The sequence below is a fragment of the Colletotrichum tamarilloi genome (genome assembly GCF_030869305.1).
Source record: "Colletotrichum tamarilloi strain Tom-12 chromosome Unknown Scaffold_27.1, whole genome shotgun sequence".
Classification (NCBI taxonomy): domain Eukaryota; kingdom Fungi; phylum Ascomycota; class Sordariomycetes; order Glomerellales; family Glomerellaceae; genus Colletotrichum; species Colletotrichum tamarilloi.
Window position 1 is genome coordinate 157,543 of NW_026849410.1, and position 23,118 is coordinate 180,660.

At 51.2% G+C, this 23,118-nt stretch overlaps 8 protein-coding genes across 8 annotated transcripts; 3 read left to right on the forward strand and 5 right to left on the reverse strand.

The window, feature by feature from the left end:
• Window positions 1–1,924: 1,924 nt before the first annotated feature.
• Window positions 1,925–3,683, forward strand: CTAM01_08056 (uncharacterized protein; the record flags this gene model as incomplete). Its single annotated transcript, XM_060524077.1, has 4 exons — window positions 1,925–1,949; window positions 2,004–2,086; window positions 2,146–2,256; window positions 2,316–3,683. The coding sequence occupies 4 exons, from the start codon at window positions 1,925–1,927 to the stop codon at window positions 3,681–3,683; spliced, it is 1,587 nt and encodes a 528-aa protein (XP_060381243.1).
• Window positions 3,684–4,631: 948 nt separating this feature from the next.
• On the reverse strand, window positions 4,632–5,267 carry CTAM01_08057 (uncharacterized protein; the record flags this gene model as incomplete). Its single annotated transcript, XM_060524078.1, has 1 exon — window positions 4,632–5,267. One exon carries the CDS (start codon window positions 5,265–5,267, stop codon window positions 4,632–4,634), a length of 636 nt encoding a protein of 211 aa, XP_060381244.1.
• A 1,716-nt stretch (window positions 5,268–6,983) lies between these two features.
• CTAM01_08058 (uncharacterized protein) lies at window positions 6,984–7,315 on the forward strand (the record flags this gene model as incomplete). Its single annotated transcript, XM_060524079.1, has 2 exons — window positions 6,984–7,131; window positions 7,188–7,315. 2 exons carry the CDS (start codon window positions 6,984–6,986, stop codon window positions 7,313–7,315), a joined length of 276 nt encoding a protein of 91 aa, XP_060381245.1.
• A 394-nt stretch (window positions 7,316–7,709) lies between these two features.
• On the reverse strand, window positions 7,710–9,779 carry CTAM01_08059 (amino acid permease; the record flags this gene model as incomplete). The annotated part of the gene is made up of 6 exons (XM_060524080.1): window positions 7,710–8,061; window positions 8,115–8,150; window positions 8,207–8,292; window positions 8,343–8,602; window positions 8,668–9,366; window positions 9,422–9,779. Coding segments are annotated over 6 exons (1,791 nt in total), but the record flags the coding sequence as incomplete, so codon positions are not given.
• Window positions 9,780–11,152: 1,373 nt separating this feature from the next.
• On the reverse strand, window positions 11,153–14,982 carry CTAM01_08060 (uncharacterized protein; the record flags this gene model as incomplete). Its single annotated transcript, XM_060524081.1, has 6 exons — window positions 11,153–11,219; window positions 11,306–12,792; window positions 13,080–13,479; window positions 13,605–13,668; window positions 14,184–14,684; window positions 14,742–14,982. 6 exons carry the CDS (start codon window positions 14,980–14,982, stop codon window positions 11,153–11,155), a joined length of 2,760 nt encoding a protein of 919 aa, XP_060381247.1.
• Window positions 14,983–15,789: 807 nt separating this feature from the next.
• CTAM01_08061 (uncharacterized protein) lies at window positions 15,790–17,364 on the reverse strand (the record flags this gene model as incomplete). The annotated part of the gene is made up of 1 exon (XM_060524082.1): window positions 15,790–17,364. The coding sequence occupies one exon, from the start codon at window positions 17,362–17,364 to the stop codon at window positions 15,790–15,792; it is 1,575 nt and encodes a 524-aa protein (XP_060381248.1).
• A 1,807-nt stretch (window positions 17,365–19,171) lies between these two features.
• Window positions 19,172–19,436, forward strand: CTAM01_08062 (uncharacterized protein; the record flags this gene model as incomplete). Its single annotated transcript, XM_060524083.1, has 2 exons — window positions 19,172–19,300; window positions 19,353–19,436. The coding sequence occupies 2 exons, from the start codon at window positions 19,172–19,174 to the stop codon at window positions 19,434–19,436; spliced, it is 213 nt and encodes a 70-aa protein (XP_060381249.1).
• A 333-nt stretch (window positions 19,437–19,769) lies between these two features.
• Window positions 19,770–20,111, reverse strand: CTAM01_08063 (uncharacterized protein; the record flags this gene model as incomplete). Its single annotated transcript, XM_060524084.1, has 1 exon — window positions 19,770–20,111. One exon carries the CDS (start codon window positions 20,109–20,111, stop codon window positions 19,770–19,772), a length of 342 nt encoding a protein of 113 aa, XP_060381250.1.
• Between the last annotated feature and the right edge of the window lie 3,007 nt (window positions 20,112–23,118).

The following is a 23,118-nucleotide window of genomic DNA, read 5'->3' on the forward strand; positions in this document are numbered from 1 at the left end:
GATCCAAGCTCAAACGTGGCCCTCACCGAGAGAAAAGAAGATATCACCGTTATGGTGACCAGGATCTACATACCAAACACCTCCATATTTCAACTGCCGATGGCCCATTGCTTAGTGAATGTACCTACCGAAGCTTATATCAGTCCATGTCCCAGCCACATGTAGCCTTGTGAGACACCGTGACAAGGGGAATAGGTGATGAAGTGTCCAGCCAGCCACCGACCGCTGGCCACGTTGTCTATGAAGCCCATTCAAGTAGGCATCCATGGGGTTCCCAAGGAGCGGTAAAGATTGCATACCTACGCTAACATCGTCCGCAGGAAGTGTGGCTGAGACAGCAGGAATTTGATGTGGTTGGCGTAGATTCAGAGTGATTTTCAGGACAGCCGGGAAACTTCCGCCTGCTTTTACCAGAAAGAGAGGATTTCAGCTTTCAAGTGCGAAGTAGTTGGGAGTGACGAGACCACGCTGTTTGTGCCATCGAATCCTAACCCCGATAATCCTTGTGCAAGGATCATAGCTGCAGCACATGGCTGATCACGCATGTAATAGGGGGTCGACTAAGTCGACATGCCGTTGAACAGCTGCCAGTGGATGTACTCTACGGGCTCATGGGTTGGAATAACATGTGGTTTGAGGGAGCAGTGGAAGCACTTACATGGTCTGCAATGTTCCATAGAGGTGCTGTCTGGTTGACGGACTGATGCTGATAAGCTCAGAAGAGCGACCGATACAAGCAGGCGAGCGGGACGTTGACCCCTCTTCTTACCTGCTGAAGGCAACTGTACAGTACCACATACATGTACTTATCAACCCTTTGTACGACGCCAATGCTTGACCGAAAGGAAAGACCTGCAGTTTCTGGGGGCTGGAAGGGAGGGGGGCAAAGAGTTGCTTATCTATCCCTCCAATTAGAAAAACCACCGTCTTTTCATCGCGCACGTCTGCCACCGCTGTTACCCCGGAAAAGATTCACCAATAACGAGTCCCGGACACCATTCCGGAATTCAGGCTCTTGCAGATCTTCCTCGGAGATATAACCATGAATGGTCTAGAATGTAGCCAGACTTTCTTTCTCGATATTGGGACGACGGTACTGGGCGGCGTTGTTGTTGCTCTAGTACATCTGAGTACCTACAATTTTGTCCCTTGCACTCTCATATCGATGGAACTAGCCTGGAGACCATTGCGAATGGTCTTTGCAGAAGGTCTAGACCCTTCCGTTGTTCTTTACGCCCTCGCGAATTGTAGCGATCGTATTGGAAATGCAACATGCACTAAGATCGCTCTCCTGACTTTCCGATTGGACGTCATTCTCGCCCAAATTCGCCATTTCTTCTTCGTTTCCCACATGCTACGCCCTCCCTCAAACCGCCTAGAGTAGGCACATGTCTCCGTAGTAAACAGAGCTTCCCCCCTCAAGTTGGAGATTGTCACTGCTAGCTTGATGTGCCGGTGGGCTCGCGCTGGAATGCGAGCCCATGATAGGACGAGGCTGATCTGTCGCTCAAACTGTCAGTCTAGGGAGATGTGGCCAGGCTTCATGTTGGCTGTGGGAGACTACAAGATCATTTTGTATCTCTGTCTGAATACCAACTGTCAATAATGGAGGGGCGCTACATGTACGTTAGGCAGCTCGCAAGTCACCAGCAGCAAGAGTAGCGTCGCACTGCATCGCTTCACGGCTGTTGACCTGCGGCTGCATCCGCGTTGGGGGCAAGGGTCTTCTGGACTGTGACTCTCTGCGGGGAAAGCCTGTGAACCCATGGCAGTGACACATATTAAGAAGCGGCCGCCTGAGCTGATCCTCAAGCAGGCAAGCAGCGGCTCCAAGCCAACTATCATCCGTCGCCTACATGGGATCTCATAAAACCACGGAAAGTCCAAGCCGGCGGACAACGAGAAACGATCTCGCTCGATCCCCATGATCGTCATGAGTCTCGAGCGATGTGAGAGTTGATAGCAAGACGCAAAGCTGTCAGAACTTTGTGGTGATAAATCAGTGAGCACGGGCGGACTCGATCAAAACGACTGGGAGATCACAAGTACACCGAATCCTGCCGGGAGGACCAACCTGATTGCAGTTGTAAGTTATTACCCCCTTAGACGTTGACTGACGCTAGCGCCTCTAACTTGTAGAAATAGGCTATGGCCAGCACCGTTCAACCAAAATTAACATCGAAGAACAGAAACCATAGTAAACCAGTAATCTTCACCAAGGAAGCTTGCGATATTTGTCGACAACAGAAGGCTAATGTAGGTTTATGGACAAACTTTGCAGGTTTACTCCCGAGTCTAGTCTGACTGAAATACAGTGTGATGGCGAGCAACCTTGCTCAAGATATATCTCTTGCGGAGGACACTACAACTACGATATTCGACCGCGGGACAAGCTTCAACCCGGAATTCAAGAACCAGCAGGCCTTGAGAATCAACCTCGCGTCTTTCTGGAGGCCTTTTCATCGCTAAGCCCAAAGCTACCCCAACCTTGTTTGGACTACGGCGTCCAGTTTGATACGGTCCACGGAAGCATCGACTGTCGCAACATCCTTTTGCCCTCAGATGCTCTTGAACAAATCCCCAATGACAAAGACAAATCGCTTATGATGCTTCTACCAACCACCTCGCTGGACACGAAGCTCAACCACTCTATCGCTTCACTTTGCGAGCCCATAGAGAGCGTCCACGACGAGGTATCTGTAGCTTACCAGGCCCCATCATGGGGTGGAATACAATCTTACGACTCAATGGTACGACGGTGTTCTACGAATCCATTTGATGTACCGGTATCGCCGAGGGATATGACTTACTACAACGATACAATCTCGAGCTCTAGTAGTCCGCGGTCAAACAGCATGGACGGAAATGCGATACCCGTGGATTCAAATGCACTTCACGGAAACCTCTGCAATACTCAGCCCACCATAGAGTTTGGCCCAGTCGACTGGTGGACTTCAACTAACCTCCAACCTACAACACCGTACTTCCCTCTAGACTCTGGCATGGATTCGACTTTCTGGGACTATTCCAATGCTCCCGGTCTGCTGCAGCCACGCATGCCCATGGTCTATTCCCTCCCATCTGCTACACAATCCCCGACCAGCATCAATTCATCCTATGGATTTACATCTCCTGCGAGTGGAGAGACTACAGGTCGTCAAAGTTTTGCTTCTAGCGAAGGAATGGACGAGCGAGAAGTTGACGAGGAGCGTGCACCTCCCAAAAAGAAGAGAAAGTCGAACAACGATGTTGTCGAGAAATTTCAACAGGCGCCTGGCAAGCCAATCTTGCAGAGGCGCCATAGTACTATTCCCGCCACACAGCCGCCGGCTCTCGGCCGCGAACGTCATAGGCGAGCGTCGGCCCGCAATTGGCAGAAGCAGAAGCAGCAGAGTGCCGACCTCGAGTCAGCCAAAGATACCGCCGAGGCTCGCAATCGGGAACTTCACCAAGAGCACTCGAAAATTCTGAACCAGGTCATGAGCCTCAAGAACGCTCTCATGGATCACGCCGAGTGCAACCACCCGGCTATCAACGGGTGGCTCCGCTGCCAGGCGGCTAATTATGTTCTCGCTAAGGGCGGATCAGTCGACATGGGATGGAAGGGTGAGGTTGAATCTAATGCGGGTGAGCTGTCGATGACGGGTTACACTCCGGGCTGGACTGGGACTCCATGTGCTTGAAAGCCATGGTGAAACACCTCACGAGAGGAACCTTCATAATTTTAGTGACCCAGAGCTCATCTTGGGGTCCTTCATGATCTAGTTGCTTAATTTTTAGCCTCTTTGTCAACCTGAGCAGTGTAAGTGGTGATGGGTTGGAATCCAGTGCTGGTCAATTTCGTCGTTTGCCTTGAGCCCATATCCAGTCTCGTGGGTAATACTACAGCCTCGAACATCAGAAGAGCCAACGTCGCCGAGCCGCAGATTCAGCTAATCCAACCCTCAGAATTTGGTACGAATTATGCTTTCTGTTAGTTAAGGCCATCTGCTAAAGACTACATTCCCGCGATAATATCGAGAAGCAATGCGTAGGACATTTGAACCCTTTCGGCTTCCTGGAACAAAGCTTGTTTCTATAACCCGATCTTATCTACCGAAACTGATACTCATCCTTGTCCAGGTGATCTGAAAGACAGTAATACTACCCTCACCATCCCTGTGTGACCAATCGAGTTTATCGTTCAACTGATAGACTCTCGACGGCCCCGTATCCGGTGACCCTGAGTTTGATCTTCAGAGCAGCGTCATCCTGGCGAATTGGTGAGACCTAGTGATCAAATCCTTGAACACAGTTCACTTCACACCGATACCTCAAATTAAGACGAAAACTCCGATCGTGGACGCACACCTTAGCAATTTGAGCACACAAGTGGAACTCACGATCAAGTCGAGGGAAGTTGCGGGGGCAGCGAGATGCAACTCTTTCATAGGACAACACGAAGAATTATCGCATATCAAGGAGGGTAACATAACGTTAAAATAAACCCAAAACTCCTGGTATCCATGACCCGTCGTAAGACGTCTAAATAATCATAAATCTCATAGCCCTTCATATGGCAGCAATGGGGAGGCTTTTCGTTGTTATCGTGCTTTCCACCGGTGCCTTCATTCCGCCTGATGTTTTTCCCGTTATTTTTTGCCTACCCCATTTGCCAGTCGGTTCACCAGCAAGCCACCCAGCGTAGCCTGAATAGTATCCTTTTTGCTTCCGCCACCGTCTTTTGAGCCGTGCTGCCCATTGGTATTGTTATTGAAAGCCGCGATGGCAGCAGCACCAGCCGCAGCCGTCGCCATCCTCGTTCCCTTCTGAGACCAGGACGTCTTTTCCTTCCTCATCCTCCATACCTCACTTGCGCCCGCCACGACGGCGGCGGTAGCGGCAGCCTGTATGATTGCAGCCTTGTCAGAATCGTTGCGTTCTGGTCCTCTCGATGACCGAGAAGTCTTGCTATCCTTCCGACGACTGCTGCTGCTCTGCCCATGGCCTCGTCGACGAGGCCTATCATCTCCGCTGTCGGAGTACTCAGCGTATGTATCGTGCCTTCGGGCAGGAGGCCGACCATAGCTCTCCGAACGGGCGCGGGCAGGGCCGACGGGGCTGTAGGAATCGTGGCGGCGAGTGCTGCGCCGGTGACCACCGCTGGCCTCGTACTCATGTGCGCTACGAGAAACGCGGCGCGAGGCCCTTGGACGCTCGTAGTCGTCATAGTATGGGTCGTCGTCGTAGACAACGCGCTCTTTGTGGTGACGTTCCTGGCGTGGCATGACGGGCGGAATCTGATACGGATCACGATCAGCACGTGGGATGTGCCTGGACTTCGTTTGACAAGGGCCGGAATGGGAAAGGCTCGGGACGCGGGGGCGTTGCGGAGACGCAGGCTACCGATGAAGCCGCTCGCTTTGGTCCCTCTTTAGTCTGGATAGTGACGAGTTGACTTTATTGCGCCCGGGGGCTGAAAATGCACGATCAGATCGATAGAAGCGCTGAAAGAGCCAGGGTGGGGAAGAACAAGACGGTTGTGGAACGTCGGAATTCTTGGTATTATTGTCGTGGATCATCCAAATGTTTTGTGTGAATAAGGAAGAAATCAAAGCACGGAAGTAAAGGCAGCATTGTCAGTGGGGAGTTATCTGATTATGAGATAGCAAATTTGCTCGCTCTTGAACACTGGAACTCACACCACCGGGGGAACCTTGTATCACTGGGCACTCGTTCTGCTGGCACTTGGTACCCGACTCGGCAGGCTGAATCTTGCTTTCAAGGCTCGCCCCAGAGTTTCCCGGTTGCTTTTTGGTGAAGGGGGGTGATGTAAGATTCGAGACGCCCGAGGATCATTGCTGTTTCGGTGCGCAGCTGAGGTGTGTTGGGGCGACGGGAGACGTCAATATGATGCGGCCCGCGCACCCGTTTCTGTTGCCCACTTGAGCGAAACACGACATGATGTCAGACCGATCGTGCGCAGGGAGTTTATTTCGGTGAGGTCTTCAGTTGGTTCTAGGCCTTGAGGGATCTCGGTGAGTAGATTGGTCTATGGTTATCCTCTATGACCAGACCTTTGGGTAAAGCCGGTAGTCAACTCTCCATAGCCATAGATGAGCCTATTTCAACCTAGATTCGTTTCAAAAGCTCTGAAATGCCTCTCTTACGTTTTCTATTGATTAATGCCCCAGCTGAACATGAGTTCGAGAGCTCAAGATGTTGAAGAGTGATAGTGCGATATCAGCTATACCGATGCGGCCCCCGCACTCACCGAAAATAAAGTCGGGGGCTAGGCTTCCACCAAATCCAAAAAGCATCATGACTTTCGTCCATTGTCCAATCGGGTTTCATGCGATCGATCAGGGACGATCGATGGGGTTCAAGACCCGGGAACGAGGCTGAAGCGATGGTGACTACTGGTACCCGTACGGATACCTAGTAGTCTTATTTGGCCACTCTCCCATGCTAAGGGCACCTTAATGAGGCGGCTGGCGCTCGTTGCCATAGGCTCCATCATTCCATCAGGCTAAGGTAGATCTATCAACGCGCGCCAGTCGGCTGGACCATCGCTTTGAGATGCTTTCTGCAATCAAACGTGGCGCCGTTAGCTTAAGGGGGCCATCGGACACTTTGCTCCATGTCGCGTGCAAGTCGACTTTAATTGATTTCTGCACGGTGGTTATGCGCCAGGGAGGCCAGAGCCCCTTTGATGCGCGTTTCTACGCGTAAATGACAGCGTCATAGACTTACAGACAATCTGTGAGCTCGACAATGATCTCAACATTCGTTACTATGGTGTTTGCAGTTTAGATCGCAATGATAATCGTTGATAGTGAAGAGGGATTTGTATATGAACTGAGGAAAGGGCCCTAGACATGTGGTGAGAAATTCGCAGTTCATCAACATCAATAACAACAACACCCTACAATCACAAGCCCAGTAAACGGCAAGCTTTCCCAACATCAATACACGCAGTTTTACATAACATCCCCAACAGTATCATGTCTTCCGAAGCCCCCACCGGAGATGTTCAGGACAACGAGTACGTGTCCCGCCAGGGTGACCGTGAGCCCGTTAGCGTCCTCGGCGATGATGCTAAGGTCGAGGACCCTATTGATGCTGAGACTGCCGACTCCGATGCTCAGCTAGGTAAGTCCAAATTCTACCTCAGGGAACATAGCATGAGTTCCTGACGCATTCTACAGAGCGTGATGACAAGGAGGCCATCGACAAGAGCAACATCGTGGAAGGTCGTACCCGGGGTGCTAAACCGACTGGCGAGTACCGTGAGCCTGGTGACACCGAGGGGTTGGAGGACAAGCGCCTTGAATAAATATTGCTAGCGATCACCTTTGGACTGCGCGGCGTTTGGATTAGGAGCTGTACGATTAGTGTTTGAGACAATCGATCGATAAGCTGAAGTTTATATTATGGTATCCTCCACATATACATGTGACGCTGAATCAATCGTACAGCCGAAGCTCCAATGTCAAGTTTTGTTGTCATGTTTCGAGTACTTCGAGTCAATGATCATGACTGCATTCATATTCACTCAACCACATCACGCTGTTCCAATACACGCCCTCAGCATGACTACGACCAACCACAGCTTCGAGTTATTAGGAACGTTCATATTTGGGTATTAGCTGGCAATGATAATGTGACACGAGAACAATAGTTGTAACCATGGCGGCTTCAACCATTGAAATTATCTACGGGCCAAGATCTCAATCAATCGGCCCTGAATGGCCGTGCTTTGTGCTAACCTTACGGTATCGAATAACCTCATGACCTTCCTCGTCATAAGTCCTCTCGGCCACGACCTTATAGCCACCAATAGCGGGGAAGATCTTGGTCCAGAAACCCCAGTATACACCGCCAAGAAGGAGCACGCCCACCCCAACAATTGGGAAGACGTAGTACGGGTAACCCTCTGCAGTCCACGATCCCGTGGGTGGGATGAAGGGAACGATGCAGAGGAACACGTTGGCAAGGACATAGAGGATGGTGATGGGGAAGTAGGTGTGCCAAGGTGATGTCCAGTTCTCTCTCTTGTTCCATTGGAGGTAAAGGAGACCACTGGTTGTCATGTTAGCTGATATCAATGAAGTAAATCTCCCAGGACAACTTACATCCCAACAAACGCGTTTATCCATGCGCCGGGATATCTGTTTATGTGTCAGTAAATACTTAGTTGTTACTCAACTTGAGGGACTAGACATACGTGTAAAGATCTGTAATGAAGTTGTAAGCTGGCCCTGCAGGAGGGGCGACAAGAACGATGACAGTAACGATCCAATGGAGGAAAAGCTAGTAGTGTATTAGCTTGAGAACATGTGACGCAGATTCTGGGCACGTACGGCTGCAGCCGGAGCATTGAATGGCTTGTTGGATGCCCAGAAGGTGCTGAATGGCAAGAGGCCTTCCTTTGCCAACTCTTGGTTCAGCCGAGCATGGGCGAAACTGACGGCAAGCACATTTCCCAAGTTGCTGATGGCGACGAACGCTGGAAGAGCTCTGGCACCGGCACTGTTACCAAAGACGTTGCGGAAGAAGACACCTGCAACAATGACTTCGGACGTGGCGAGCTCGGTCTTGGGGATGGCGGCAAAATACGCAACTAGAAACCACGGTTAGTCGACGAGCAAACAAACCCCCCGATTTTGAGTAGTGAAGTGAACCCACCATTTGCAAGGACGTAGAGAATTGTCACGCCGCCGATGGCCAGAGGTGCAGCAATAGCCAGAGTCTTGCGCGGGTTCTTCAACTCGCCCACAACGTAGTTGGCATTCTCCCAGCCCTTGTAACTGTAAATGATGCGAAGCAGAGCTGTCGCGTATCCATAGACACCACCGTTACCGTAGCCCTCTCCCTCTTCGATTCGGAAAGCATTGTCAAAGTTGTGGGGGTTTGGCACGCGACGTCGGCCAGCCAAAGCGGCGAACCCGGAGAAGACGATGAAGAGTAAGACAATGACCTTGAAGACGCCCAAGACATTGAATAGGCGGATACCCCATTTAGGTGTAATGGCGTGGATGCCGACGGCGAAGGTGGCGCCAGCGATACCAATGCCGCGGGCGGTCCAACCATCCGGGGACTCGGATCCCGATGCGAATAAGATGTATCGGCCGAAGGCAAGGGAGTTTCCGGACGAGAAGCCGAGAAGAATCATCTGCGAAGCGAGCACGCAGGTCGCTAGGTATTTGGGGTGCTTGTAGGCGCGCTCGAGGTAATTCTTTTCGCCGCCGGATCGAGGGATGGCGAGGCCGAATTCGAGGAAGACGCTCATACCGCAGAAGGTCAGGACACCACCGATGACCCATAGCATGAGAGCGACTCCGACGGAGCCAGTTGACTGGAAGATACCGGAGGGAGTTGAGAAGACTGAGAAACGGGGTGTGAGTGTTATCCTCATCGTGATCGACCGTCTGTTACTTACTACCGGTACCGATCATCTTATTCAGAATGAGGAAGACCGCGCCAGTAACACCAATCTTGCGCGACTCATCGAAGGCGTAAACTTCCTGCTGTTTGACCACTCCTACTTCTTCCGCCGAAGCATCGTCACGTACGACGTGCCGGTCCTCCCCGACATGATGATCGTATTTGAGTGGTGAACTCATAGCTTGCTGTCGGCGCGGGAAGTGAGATTCGGCCGAGCTCGAGTTCTTGTGATATACACGGCTTTCACGTGCTGGCAAGCACTGCCGGTAGGAGTTCCAATGAAAGAATGTGTAGAGCTCCAAGCTAACACAAGCGGATCGGCAAGCGGGCGGTTCTTCGAGAGGCCGACGGGTGCTATATATGTGTCCCTGCCTCGCAGACAGCTAACGGCTGCAATGCTGCGTTGCTGCGTCGCAACCCAAGACAAACGGTGAAAGTGATCATCCCAGGCTTTGCAGAGGTCCCCGCACGTCATGGCACTGTAACGTCACGCAAGGTTCGACCTGCGAACCGACTCGCTGCCTGGTACCACGAGGGCGGCACGGCGGGACACCAAGGAGTAGACGGGCGAGAGAAAGAGCACCCAAGGTTAATGAAAGCGACCTATCGAGGTTCGAATGTTGATGAGTCTCGGGGGTCACCGTAGCTCTGACGAACCAGATCTTGCGGAAACCACAAAATAGCCTCATGAGCCAACATCCATTGCTCCACTCCAATCAGCCAAATCTTAAAAACTTTGCGTGCTTCCAGAAGGAATCGAGCATGGGTGTTGTCTCGGGAGTATGTGCCGCCGTGGCTGACACTCTTGATACGAGGTGATGGTCGCTATGGCTTCTCAAGCTCCCTGAGCTGCCTCTTGAGGCTGAATCGTCATAAATGCCGGCAAGCTCGCGAGGATAGCTTCAGCCAGTTATCAGTGCTGTTCTACGCCTTGAAAATGCGTATCTGTCTTGGAGTGGCCAGGTCAAGTGAGATGAGCATCGCCGCCAAGAGAGCGTCAGCAGGCTGGGCTGTCTGGGCAGCGGCGAACGCAGCCAGAGGTTCAGTGACTTCAGTCCGAAGGCCTTCCAGTTATGGAAGGTCGTTTGGGGCCTTTGAACACGGCCCTCATTGCAAGTTGCTTGGCAGTCCTCTCAAGTTAGGTGAGAGCCTGGGGCCCCAACTAAGACAGCAGTGGAGTCAATCGAGGGGGGCTGGTCGTTTGCCCTGCGGTGCGGCGTTGTTGCAGTGCCAAGTGAACCGGTGGTGAGAAAGAGGAAAGCCAAAGGGATTTTGTTGATGTCGTGCTCGCTGGGGTGGGATGGCGACAGTCGTTGGACCGAGACGTGCCGATGGGCTGTCTTTTTGTTTTGTGCGCTAAAACCTCGAATACCCGCTGATGTGCAGCGTCCGCCCCAGCTTATAGCAACTCTAAATGAGTGCCTTATTTTCGACAATCGAATTGAGTAGCATCCATGCATTCTGTCGTGCGTGCTTGCTACGTTAGTTGTGACCTCTTCTTTCTCAGCCTGTAAATTCGGGCAGACTTCGTTGTGTACTTAAAGCACTTTAGCAGAGTGCTTAGGATGACTATATCTCAGTGGGTAGGTTTTATCTCGACTTCAGGCAACTCGAGTCACCAACTCGCCTGAGACAACATAAACTAAGGTAACATTCTATCAAGCCAACTACTGGAAGTTGGAGTGACACATGCACTGTCTCATCTTGTATCGCTCAGGATGGTGATCTACTTCTTCCATTCATCCTCTATCTGCAGATGCCCATGATGCCCATCGTATCGTCTTTGGCTCTTACTGTTTCGTCTTGTGCACAGCGTCTAGTCGTTATGGTGGCCCCGCCCAACTAAACTATCCGAACTAGGTGTCGACCTCCCTCATACTTTACGCACGGCAAGGTACTCTCTTCCGCATTGCTTGCTAGCAAGCTCTCTCTCAACTCCTTGCCCCAACCGCGGGCGATTCCAATGCGACGAAAGGTGCCGTCTTTTCCATTTTCAAGCTGCAGCAATAGCATGTAGATGCTTCCGTCATTGCCTGGTCTTGTTCTCGCTGGCATACAGAATAGTTCCGGTCGATGGTTCTGTGTGCTGACCCACTGCTGGTTGTCATCGAGATAAACGTGTGGTTGATATTCTTTCATGACTGAATCAGCGCGGACACTGACCGAAACGCCATTAACAATCATCATCAAGAACTCGTAGTTGTTGCTATGACTGCTGAACAAGGCATCGGGCAGAAGCTCAAGTTTCTTGAGGCACCCCCAGAGCTGTAGCCACCCACCGCTGATCAGGCCTGTTGTATCGCTTGTAACATAGTCGAGATGTAGATCCTGTACCTCGATCAACATCTCCACTGCTTCGACGTCCATGATACCCGGAGTAATGTGTCCATCTACCGCCGCCCAAGACCAACTTGGGGCCCGGTAGACTGATGGCCTAGCTTGCGCCTCGCCGACAGCGACAGACCACATCAGTTGCCGCTCTAGATAGCGGCGCCACATCCCTGCAGCATAGCTATCCTGAAGTAACACTCTCATAGCCTTCGCGACAGCTGAAAGTGCAATCAACTTATCGCCGGGAAATGTCAACTTAGCTCGAGTGTAGGTATTCACAATGTTGCACCAGTAATGGTACTTTGACAGATCGCCGTGATCCCGGGGTCTCCAACCCATTTGGTTGTGACAGAAGCCCTTGAACCGGCTGGGAAATCGAGATAGGTCTATCAGTAAGCCTTCCGGATAAATCTCAGCGTCTTCTTTTTGATGGCACTCCCATAGAATCTGCCGTTGACCAAAGTAAAGCACTCTAGGAGAGAGGAGTCTCTCTTGGAGCACCCAGGCTCTTGTGTTGATGACCGCGCTGGAAACTTCTGTCCTCCAGAAGTTGTAGTCCATCAAGAGAAAGCGATTAGTTTGTGAACCAACAGGAAGCTCTACAATCTGCGGACACAGAGCATCGGGATTGCGGTCGTGAAAGAGGGAGTGGTTCGCGTCTGGGGCATCGGCCGCTGAAATGTTGACAAAGGACCCCGAGTAGATCTTGTCCATGTGCATTGATTCTTGTTTCCAGTCAACGAAGTCATCACCGTGCTGAATAATACACAGGGAGTCGATCCACAGGTACCGAATGTTAAGGCGACGACTCGTTTCCATGGCGTCACGGTACAGGGGAGGGAGGGTGTCGAATGCGATTTCCTGCTGTAGTTGTGCGTAGTTGCTTGTTGTAAGGTTGAAAGACTCCTTCGTACCCCAACAATGACTGAGTGTCGCGTAAGAGCCTTGGATAGGGGTGATGTTCGGTAGGACGAGTCGGCAACTTGAGCTCTCCTGGTCTAGAGGTCCTGTATCTAGGAGGCGGCTGGGGTACCACTGCGTAGTGGTAGATGCATTTGGTTTGGCACCGCATTGTGGGTGTTCAGCTAGACATTCCGTAATCCATCTCTGTGCGACATGAAAGGTTCCTTCGGATCTTGTACTACGGGAGTGGGATTTGATTTGGTATTGAGACGCGTAGACTATGTCTTAAGATCAACATCCGAGGACGCATAATTGAAGTCAAGAGGTGTTATTTCGCAGCAGGTAAACATACATTCTTGTGGAAGAAGCAGAACAGTTTCGCGGAAAAACCCTTTCCTTGGATTTCTCTCTAGATCTACAACTTTGCCTCGGTCAAAAGTGAGTTGTAGTAAAAAGGCGCGGGGATATGCGAGTGCTGCTCCGTCTTCCCAAAACACCGAGGTGAGAGGTGACTCGGTTGCTGGAGTCTTTCGTTTCGTCGGTTCACCATTTGACTGCCTGACCTTGCATCGCTCTTCGATATCCAGAGCGGCCCAAAGCCGATTGCAAATATAACATCCAGCGTCCACAGACGCCGTCAGACTTGTGCTATCGCGGTGATGCGGTATGAGGTGATCCGCGCCGTCTCGCTCGTTACTGGTCAGCGCGTAGTCCTTCCTGAGCTCAAGGACGTGGCGACAACAAGAGCAGATCATCTTGACGTCCTGAGCTCTGCAACTTTGCAAAGTTGCTTCTGATATCAATGTCCCTGCCGAAGACCTGTGGCGAAAATTGTCAAACGGCTGCGGTCTACGGTTCAGCTTTATCGCTTGAGCGCGTCGATAACATGCGAACTGTTTTCTTGTTAAAGATCGTTTGCACCCCTAGGCTGCCACGTTGCATACCGCTCGCCATTGGGTGGCTTCAAGGGCCAGATGGGGGCGCAAAAGACATCAGGCGAATCATGTCCTTAGGATGATTCGAAGCAACATCAGGAGGCAATTCACAGGCATCTCATAGGTTTATCTTCTTCCATTTCCTTCAAGGAATGGGCCCCTGTGGTTGCATGGATAAGCAGCGATTCCTGCAGGAGCCCTCCAACAGCAGCTGAAAGTGAAGCGCCGTGAGCACTAAGAGGCAGGATGCTTTCAGTTCGAACAGCTGTCCCTAAAGTAGTTCTTGAAATGTTTACACTAATACTTGTAATACAGCAAGTCTGTCGTTGTTGACATGACTTGTTGAATGGGGATATCGGCCGCCAAGCCAAGCGTTGGCAGCGTGTCGTTCAGAGACGCTGGCCGGGTATCAGCTTCCCCCGAGGGCAGGTTCCTTCGTCCCGAAAAGTCCAGCATCCGATTTGTGAGATCAGCCTGCTGCCAAAGCCACCAAAGTCTGTCGATCTGCACATGGTGGAGGAAGAATAAGGGATCTGTACTCTCTTTTAGTCTTTAGGTGCCCGAATGACGTAGGTGATGAGGGCTTACCGTTTGGAGATGTCGAAGGGAACAGGTCTCCTCCAACGGCTGAGTGAATCGCACCGTGGGGCCCGTTTTCCAAAGTAGTCGCGAATGTAGAAAAGTTGCTAGAGGTTTTGATGATTCCTGAGATCTTCTCGAGCGAGTACAAGCCGCCTTCGTAAGGGCCGGCATTCACCCCAATACCGTCATTGAAACCGCGATTCAGACAATGCGAGAGCGCTGTCGTTGTATAGTACGATACGGTAAAGTTGGCGAAAGCCCCGTCAATTACGCACATGGTCAACGGGTTCGGTCGCGTTGGTGAGACTAAACCGCCATTCAGGCCGTTTCCTCCGAATCCGATGGTGGTGTCGTTGGAGAAAACGGGGCTCTTAGACATGTCTTCAGAGTCAAGGGTCCAGTCCCAGTAGGTCATTGGGCCTGTGTACCTGCACTCATCTCTCAAGGCTGTCTCATAGATGTGTACAAAGTACCGATGCCAGGGGAGGAATTGAGCGACAAAATGAACTGCGATCGTTGATTAGCATGATGCCAAATGTTGACGCCTGGAAAGAAAGGACGCACTTTCATTGTTGAGCTGCGCATGGACATAGGGGAAGTCGTTGTATCGCGACGATTTGAGACCGATCTTTGACGGCAACCCATCTAAGCACTTTACTGCGCTGATGTAGTCTGCTTTTGCGGCGCTTGACAGGGATCGCCACTCGATTCTTAGCGGCGCATCTTGAACTGGCAGAGCGATGGTCTCGCTGACCAGCGCTGCTAATAACGCAAGATATCCGGCGCTCTTGGTGAAACCCTTCATGATGGCGAGTTGCTAGAGTATCGAATCGGTGTACGAAGCAAAGGATTCAAGTTGACGATTATGTTGCGGTTTTCAACCTACAAGTATCCAAAATACCATGGTCATCTTCTCGTATTACTCGGTTTAACCCCTCTTAGCGCATGCTGCAATTTCGGTACCGCCTTCGTATAAGGGGGGCACCGAGCTTAAATTACGGCTTCGCGGATGATCCCTCCTCCACTTGTCGCTCGTCGCCCTTTCAGATCTTCGTACACGAGTTCTTTCAGATCACCGATGGAGATGCTCTATGCGTTACTCAATACGCTGGAGCTCGAATCCCGGAGCTAAGTACCTACTCAAACAGCAGTTTGAGAGGCCGCAATATCGAATGCGTCTTCCTCCATCCAGGCCGGGTTAGGTTCTAGGGTGCCTTAAGACATCAATTACAGGGTATTTCGAGTCAGCCAGCGCAATCTCTACAACGACTTAGCTTTGCATGAGAACCCGCACCCGAAATTCCCGATAACATCGCTCTTAGGCGAAAGCTTCCTCCGGCAACGCCGTGCGCTCCACTCCGCGTCGGAGAGTCGGGGAGTTAACAGTTGAGTTCGCCGGGTCCGATGAGATAGGAATCACACCACAAAAGACATTCTTGAGCGCGCTTCGAATCAATAAAAGGTATTGGCACAGCATCAATGGATTCAAGTTGGGCCTTGATGCATGGCATCGGTTAGCTGACTTGAGTATGCAAGGATACGAAGCTTTGTAAATCTCGAAAAAAACGACGCTTGCGATCTAAAAAGCTTCAAGAAGAAAAAGAAAAGAGGTTTAAGCTGTCACCATCGCCGAGCTCCGTCGCATTACCAGTACATCGGTGTCATCATCCGCCGAGATTCTAGCAGCATTACGGGAATGAGAGTCTCGATGTCCGCATCCCATTTCGCCCTCCAAAGCCTTTCCAACATCGGTCTTCTTTGCCTTGCCTTCACCAGATCCTATCGAATTGGTCACACTCTGTGCTAGAGTTGACTGAGAGAAGGATTCAACTACTCCATCGGCACCACCCGTGGACGAACATGCCCGGCTCCGCGGTCGCGATGGATTTAAAGTCCTCTCGTCGGCCTCCACATTCGAAGGGTTGGGAGCTCCATCTCCTACATTCGCTCTATTCGAGAGGATGAGGGAGGGGCCCTCCAAAGTGGGATATCTCTCACTGATATCGTCGAAAATGTCCCAGTGATGTGTGAAGTATGTCACCCTGGGAGTTTGCCGGTGACCTTCGTAAACATTTCGACCCCATATTTGGCCGATCAGTTCTCCCGTCTCATCGTGCACTACGGCCGCACCCGAGTCACCGCACACGCCGGGACCCTCGGAATTCCAGTCTTCGACCAGCATGAGATCTCCAAGGTTCATCAAACACCATTCCCGGGTAGGCATATGTGGGTATTGGCGGACTTTGGCAGGTGTCTCGCATACCACAGCATATCGAAATCCACTACTTCGGCCAGTTGTCTGGACAATCTGCAGTTGGGGGCGTTGCACAAAGGCTCCTGGGATTGGGTCCGAACGATCATCAACCTCGATACCCGATGGTGCATATCGAAGACAGTTCTGAACTTCATTTTTCTCGGCTTTGCAAAAGGCCCAATCCGTAACTACTTGCGTAGTTGGCTTGCATTCTCCCTGAACACTTGGCGCAAAATGGCTTAGAGATCTCGATGGACGAGTTGTTCTGTACATCCGTCCTGAGTAAGCCTGAAGCTCCCCAATCTGTAGTGGTCCCTCGTCCTCGTTGCAATCAATGTAGGCTGGGTGGAACAAACCGTAGCGCGGCACCGGGTACGGATTATCCAGCTCTTTCCAATTCTCAATACCATGGAACATATGCCAGTTGACAATCCAGCCATTACAGCCGCCGAGTCTGATAGCTGGTCCAAGGGTTGCGGCGCAATCGCTCTCTTCAAAGCTGACAGAATCCCCAAGCAGTCTCTCGCTGTGCTTGCGACAGTTTCGAGGCTTCTTCAGCTCGTTATCTGCGTCCTGACTCGAAGCGAATGCGCCTGCAGCACTCCCGACATGCCCGATGCAAAACTCGACCGTGATTGTGTCCTGAAGCTCTTTGGATTCCGCAAAATACAACAAGATCTTGCTCCGGATCTTGTTACTGGTGTCTCCAGGAAGCTCCTTGGGCGTCATAACCTCGACAACTCTGGTGCCGCTGTCCTTGCCAGGGTGGTTCCCGAGTACGTAGCCGCAATCATATCCGACAATATCTCTTAGATCTTGATCGAAGTTCGGCGACACTTTCGAATCCCAGATGTCTACGAAGGCTTTTGATGTAGACTTCAGTGCGTTAAAATGCTCACGTACTGCTTTGAGGTCGACAGGCTGTTGCGCCATGACTCCAGCGGGCCTCGATGCTTCCTGTTTCGGTACGATGGATCTTATGATTGCCCCTTGATCTTGAGGAGTCACGATTTCTTGGCGGCTCTCTTCCGTAATGGGCCTGGGGAAGGTGGGCGATAGACCTGGGACGGAGTTCCGCTTTTCCGACTGCCGTGAAAGTGGCGATGGCCTTGGAATCCCAGTATCTGAATGTCGACGTCGGAATAGATACCTGATTTTTGATGTGGCAGAACTCAGAGAAGTTCCGCTGCTGCTCAAGAATGAGCTCAAGGTAGAAGATCGAGTCGGGTTTGGAGATGGGTGGCTGAAAGGCGGAATTTCGAAAACTGGATGACAGAGTTCAGCTGAGTCGACATGTAACGCGTCGTCTAGATGACTTGGCCTTCGCCACGGGGGCGGCTGTGCGAAAGTTTTCGGTGCAATGCTCGCCAGGTTCCAAGCCAAGTATGGGTCTGGAACTTGCGCTTCCGAGTCCTCATCTAAGAATTGATGTTGGGCCTCATGTTGGCTTTTAGGCTCGAACCTTTTCTCCCTAAGGTGTGTCAAATGTTAGCCTGAATGTGGACCCGAACATGCTCCTTGTCGAGTGAACATGGAACCCGAGTGCATGAAAGGACTGGACAACACAAACTTATTTCTTTTGTTCTTCCTTGATTTGCTACGCTTCCGATTCTTTTCATTACGCTTGGATTTCTGCTTGACGCGTTTACAACGAACAATTTCTTTGATCGATGTAAAGGAGGTGAAGTTTTTGAGATGCATCTTGGCCTGTGTATTGGCATCACACTGCAGCTGCTTGTGTTCAAGTCGCTATACGCAATTCTCGAATCGTACAAGGACAGAGCGGAGCGTCGGCGATCATGGCACTTATGCACTCGAGGTCCAGTCTCATAGAGGCCATGTATTTTACGTCGCCCCATCTCAATGCGAATCTGCCTGGTGCTTGCTGCCCTGGAAATGGCGGAAAGCCCCTGGCTGCCTCATGGCGTTGCGGCTGTGCCTCATGGGAAACTGATCTGGAAAAAGCCCATCTGCGGCCTGAAGCGGTATGGTGTAAGCTGGTGTAAGACAAGAGGAGCTCGACTAGGCCCAAAACCTCTAGCTGCAGAAGGTTGCTGTCTCGGGCACAGTCAACAGGCAGATTGAGGCAACCTGTCAGCTTTTCGGTGACCACACGGAGGTTTGATTGGCTGCGTATGGAACCGAAATCCTCCACCCTTGTCCTTGGTTGAAAATGCTTCTTCTTCTTCTTATTTTCGTGTGTCTTGTTGAGCATTGCTAAGTCAAAGAGCCTCATTCTCACCGTGACCAATGCGTTGTTTGGCATCTAGAACCAGTCCGCGACATCCAGATTTCTATGTAGGTACTTACACTTTCTGTCTAGTAGATGACTCAAGTTAGGATTCCTTCCAAGTCGAATGACTGTAGGCGATGTTTTGATACATTCAAATCCGAGTTGGCCATGGATATGAGGTATTGGCTCTTTGGGAGACGCTCCCGTGCAAAATCCGGATCGCAACCTTTGCAAGCCCCGCGCTCAATGAACAGTGATTCACTGGTCTGAGTTTCGACGACTAAGCAGATGCCTTCAAAAGGCGGGAAAACATTCCACCACTTGCAAAATTTGTATTTTTCCAAACCTCAGGGTGTTCTTTTGGCGATCAGCAGGCCAAACATTATCACAAACACGCGTTTAGAACATCAGAACCAAGTGTCTCGAAATCGTCAAATTGTCGAACATCAGCTATCACGCGACATTCACATAAAACCGCACTCTCGAAGAATCGGAAACCAAGTCACAATGATGAAAATCCGTGGCATCCTTCTCTCGGCCATGGTAGTCACTACGATTGCGCAGCAGGCCAACTTTGGATACGAGCGGCTTGGAGAGCGTCGCGATGTTCTTCCCCTCCTCCCCGGGATGGGTTTCGTAGGTTTCGCATATGTGCCTTTCGGAAACAGCTGCTAATTAGTCGAGGCAGATTCACACATTTCTGTATGACACGATGAACATCATTCAGGAATTCGGGCACTGGCTAGCGGCCAACACCACTGCCTTGGAGTGAATGAGGCCTGAATAGGCTGGAGATGGCGAGAGTCGAAGGGGAGATGGAGAGGAAGTAGGAAGCATGAGGCAGATCCTTACTTAAACAAGAGTACAAGACTCGTTTCAACGGAATGGCATCGTGGCTCACAAGCTGCGCGCTGCCCGCCAACCAATCCCCGTGAATATCCCGCTGCGATCAAGTATGTGAGCACTTACGTGAGGTAAGAAGTAAACATTTATTTATAGCTCTAGCCACAGCTTGTACTGTATAACCCGTGTATCCAAAACTCCATTGCACCGTTACCAGCACGAGAACAAGACCATCTCAGTGTCAAGGCTAATTCCGACTAATTCAAGCCTCAACCTCCTCCTCAACCTCAGCATCCTCGGCATTCTCGGCATTCTCGACCGCGCGGCGACCGTTCTTTCTATTCTTCGAGTTCTTGGAGTTCTTAGAATCCTTGGAGGCTTGCGAGTGATACGAGGCAAGCGAGTCCTTGCAGCCTTTTCCACAGTTACCAGCGTCCTGCTTCTTGTGGTTGGCGTCGTGCTTCGCGACATCAGCCGGAGTGTTGGGGCCCCTGGCCTCTCTGGTCTCAATGTTGGTCTCAATGTCGAGAGCCTCAACTGGGGCAGCATCCTGGAGTCCCTCTCCGGCGAGCGCAGTCAGATCATGAGGCTGGGCGACGGGCATGGCCGTGACGATACCGGTAGCGCTCAAGGTGGCAAGGAAGAGAGTGCTGAAGAACGCATTTTGGCGGTTGATGATTTAGATTTGAAGAAATTTGAATTGGTGTTCTTTCTGTAAGAGACGAATTGATAGAGTGTTTGAGCAAGCTGGAGAAGCTGAAGTTTGATACAAGAGATGGCAGTCAAGTGAGCTGATGAACAAAGAGAAAGCCGTTGAGGAAGGGAATGGCTTCATCCTTTTATAATCGACGCCAGCCACATTTCATCCCGCAGTGACACCTGCCCTCTCAAGCCTGAAGCGATGAATGATCCACGATCTGCCGACTCATGAGAGTTCATGTTGCCGTGCTACATCCTCAGTCGGACGATAGCCCCACTCCTCGATCAACAGCCTCATGCAAGCATAGCAAACGGACGGCCATCATTAGATGACGCGGTTATCGACTTAGACTTTGGGGCTGTTAGTCTACCCCCTTTGTATTGCGACTAGTTGTTAAGGTTAAAATAGTGTTGTGGTAAGGTCTGGAGCCAAGATCCATAGAACAAAACGGTTTTCGTGAAACGAAGAACTCTAAACGCTAACATGGACTGTTTACTTGTAAAGGCCACTTACACTCGGCGTAAGTCAGTAAACAGAGGAGCAGTCTCGGAACGCCGAGCCGATGACTCGCGCCTTTTTCCCGCCTGTGCGAGTGATCGCTCGGTTGATCTGCAAACCCCCTCAATTGGCAAGTGTCCGGACGAGGGATCTCCCTGCATGGGCGTTTTGTCGTGGTGCCAAACAACCTTTCGGCACAACCTTATTCTGCACCTCAAGCCAGCCTTTAGGATAGAATCTATCTGACTCTTCTAACCAAGTTGAAATCAACTCTACGATAGAGGTCTCGGTCTCGCCTCATTAATATCAGATTGTTCTGTCCTTGCGAGGTCTGGCCGAATGGAGGATCTAGTTCATAGCGCTGTGACTAGTCCAATGTTCATTAGCATCACTCTCTTCAGCTAGAGCAGGGCCCCCACGCCCGCCATTCAGGTCGATCAGGAGCGCTTGCGAAACTTGCTCATATCAGAGCTTCTTGTTGAAAGTACGCCAGTGTCATCTCTTCCCAGTCATGGCACTTGAGATGCCAAGTTGGGGGCCAGGAGTCCATGATCTGTGAACTCCCTGCCGATCTAGGGCGCCGACACGTCGACAGCGTCGGTGCTAACATGGGTCCAAATACTCCTCTCGCTTTGAAGACCATCCTTTGCTATAATACGAATCCGATATACCGGTGCCGGCTTTACGATTTGAAATCCGTAAAGTCGTGTAGGTAGTCGAACAAGCATCGTGCCTACTTCGATAGCTGCAAGGTACGAACTTTACTCGGCGAAAGGTTTTAGCCTCAACCAGTTCTGTGGGATCACTACACCGCGAAAGAGGCATTTAGGTACGTGCAAGCCGTCGCACCATCTGTATTGTCTGCTAACTCAAGGACAGAGTTCAAGGGACTGGACAAGCTTGAATTCTTGCTGCTGTTCAGACGGCCGCACCATTGAACCTTACAAGCTGCGCCCCAAAAGATCCGAGGGACGTAAGGCTCAAGATGGCCTGGCACAAAAGAGACCATACTCATATGACAGCTATTGGCTTGCTAGTCCATATCCCTCGGATTCTATACGAGTATGGGTGCCTACCAAATGTTATCGCCAGGAAACATAGGAGGCCAAGAAGTCCAGAGGCCCATACCTAGTTGAACCAGTGCTGGAAACAAACCCCGCGTACTCTTTACAAACGGAAAAAAGAGCGCACGGCACGCATTACGCCAAGTCCATGACGGGCGCGTTGTCAATCCCATAGTTACGTGTCGCGCGGTGCCATGAAACACGAGAGCGAGCGAGACCGAGCAGACTTGCGAGGCAGAACGACAGCCTTGGCGGGTAAACAGGTCGTAGATACCGAGGGTCGGGCAGTGTGGCCGCTGGATGGACTATGAGCGGCTGGGAATACCTTGTCACGTTCGGCGTCGAGCGAGCCACGATGTCTCGAGGAGCACAGATGACATGAGAAACTTTAAACACAAGGTCTTCGAGGTGCCGAGTCGAGTGGGAGATGCGGTAGGTGATAGGCGCACGGAGACTTTTTCTCGGCCGGCTTTGGTAGGGCGTACACGTGGCCGAGTTTTACCGGGGAGTGTAGCGGTGCCGAGCTTTGATGCCTCGGGGTTAATTATTCGACGAGCCCGATTAGAGATGTTGAGAAGACACTCCGTGGCCGATTGTGTTTCACGGAGGTCATGATTCAACCTCGAAATCTTGACCGGAGGTTTCTTCTCTCGAGTCGAAGAAGTAGCCATGGTCAAACGCAGGACCGTATTCCCCTCTTTGTTCAGAGAAGTAATTGCGAGGCCGTCGCGGAGTCAAGGCAATGACAAGTCGGAATTATTGCCGCAGACAGTTCAGTGCCCAAGAAACGCCTGGGCGTTGACGCGCTTTGGTCAGTGACTGCATCGCAAGGTAGTCGAGAAGCTGCAGAGGTTTTGGCACTAGACTTTTGTCAGAAACACGTAAATTACTCCCAGCTGATTCCATAGTGAATCGAGGAGTCATACACTGTAAAGAAGCTTCCGAATTGACCAGTGACCGTTGCAGTTTGGGTCAGGGATGGCCATGCCTGAGGTACTCAGTGTCGTTTTGCCACCCAGCGTGGTGTAATCAGACAAACAGAACTCAGTGTGATTCAATAATCAACATAGCTCGATTCATGGCTTTGGCAAGATCATCTCAGAGATCCCTTCCGAGAGCATACTTTTCATTCCGATGCGCAACGATAGCTCTCTGCAAGCGGGCATAGTCTGCAACTCATCTTGATTCAAGTTGAGGCAGTTATCGCTTTTCGCTGAAGTTTGCGTATCTCAGCAAGCAGGCAATCTCGACCATGATAAAGCGTCCGGAAACGAGAATACCAGAGACTGAGGTATATTTCCCCATGGACTAGGTAGGTAACTGACCACAAACACACCTCGAGCATGCTG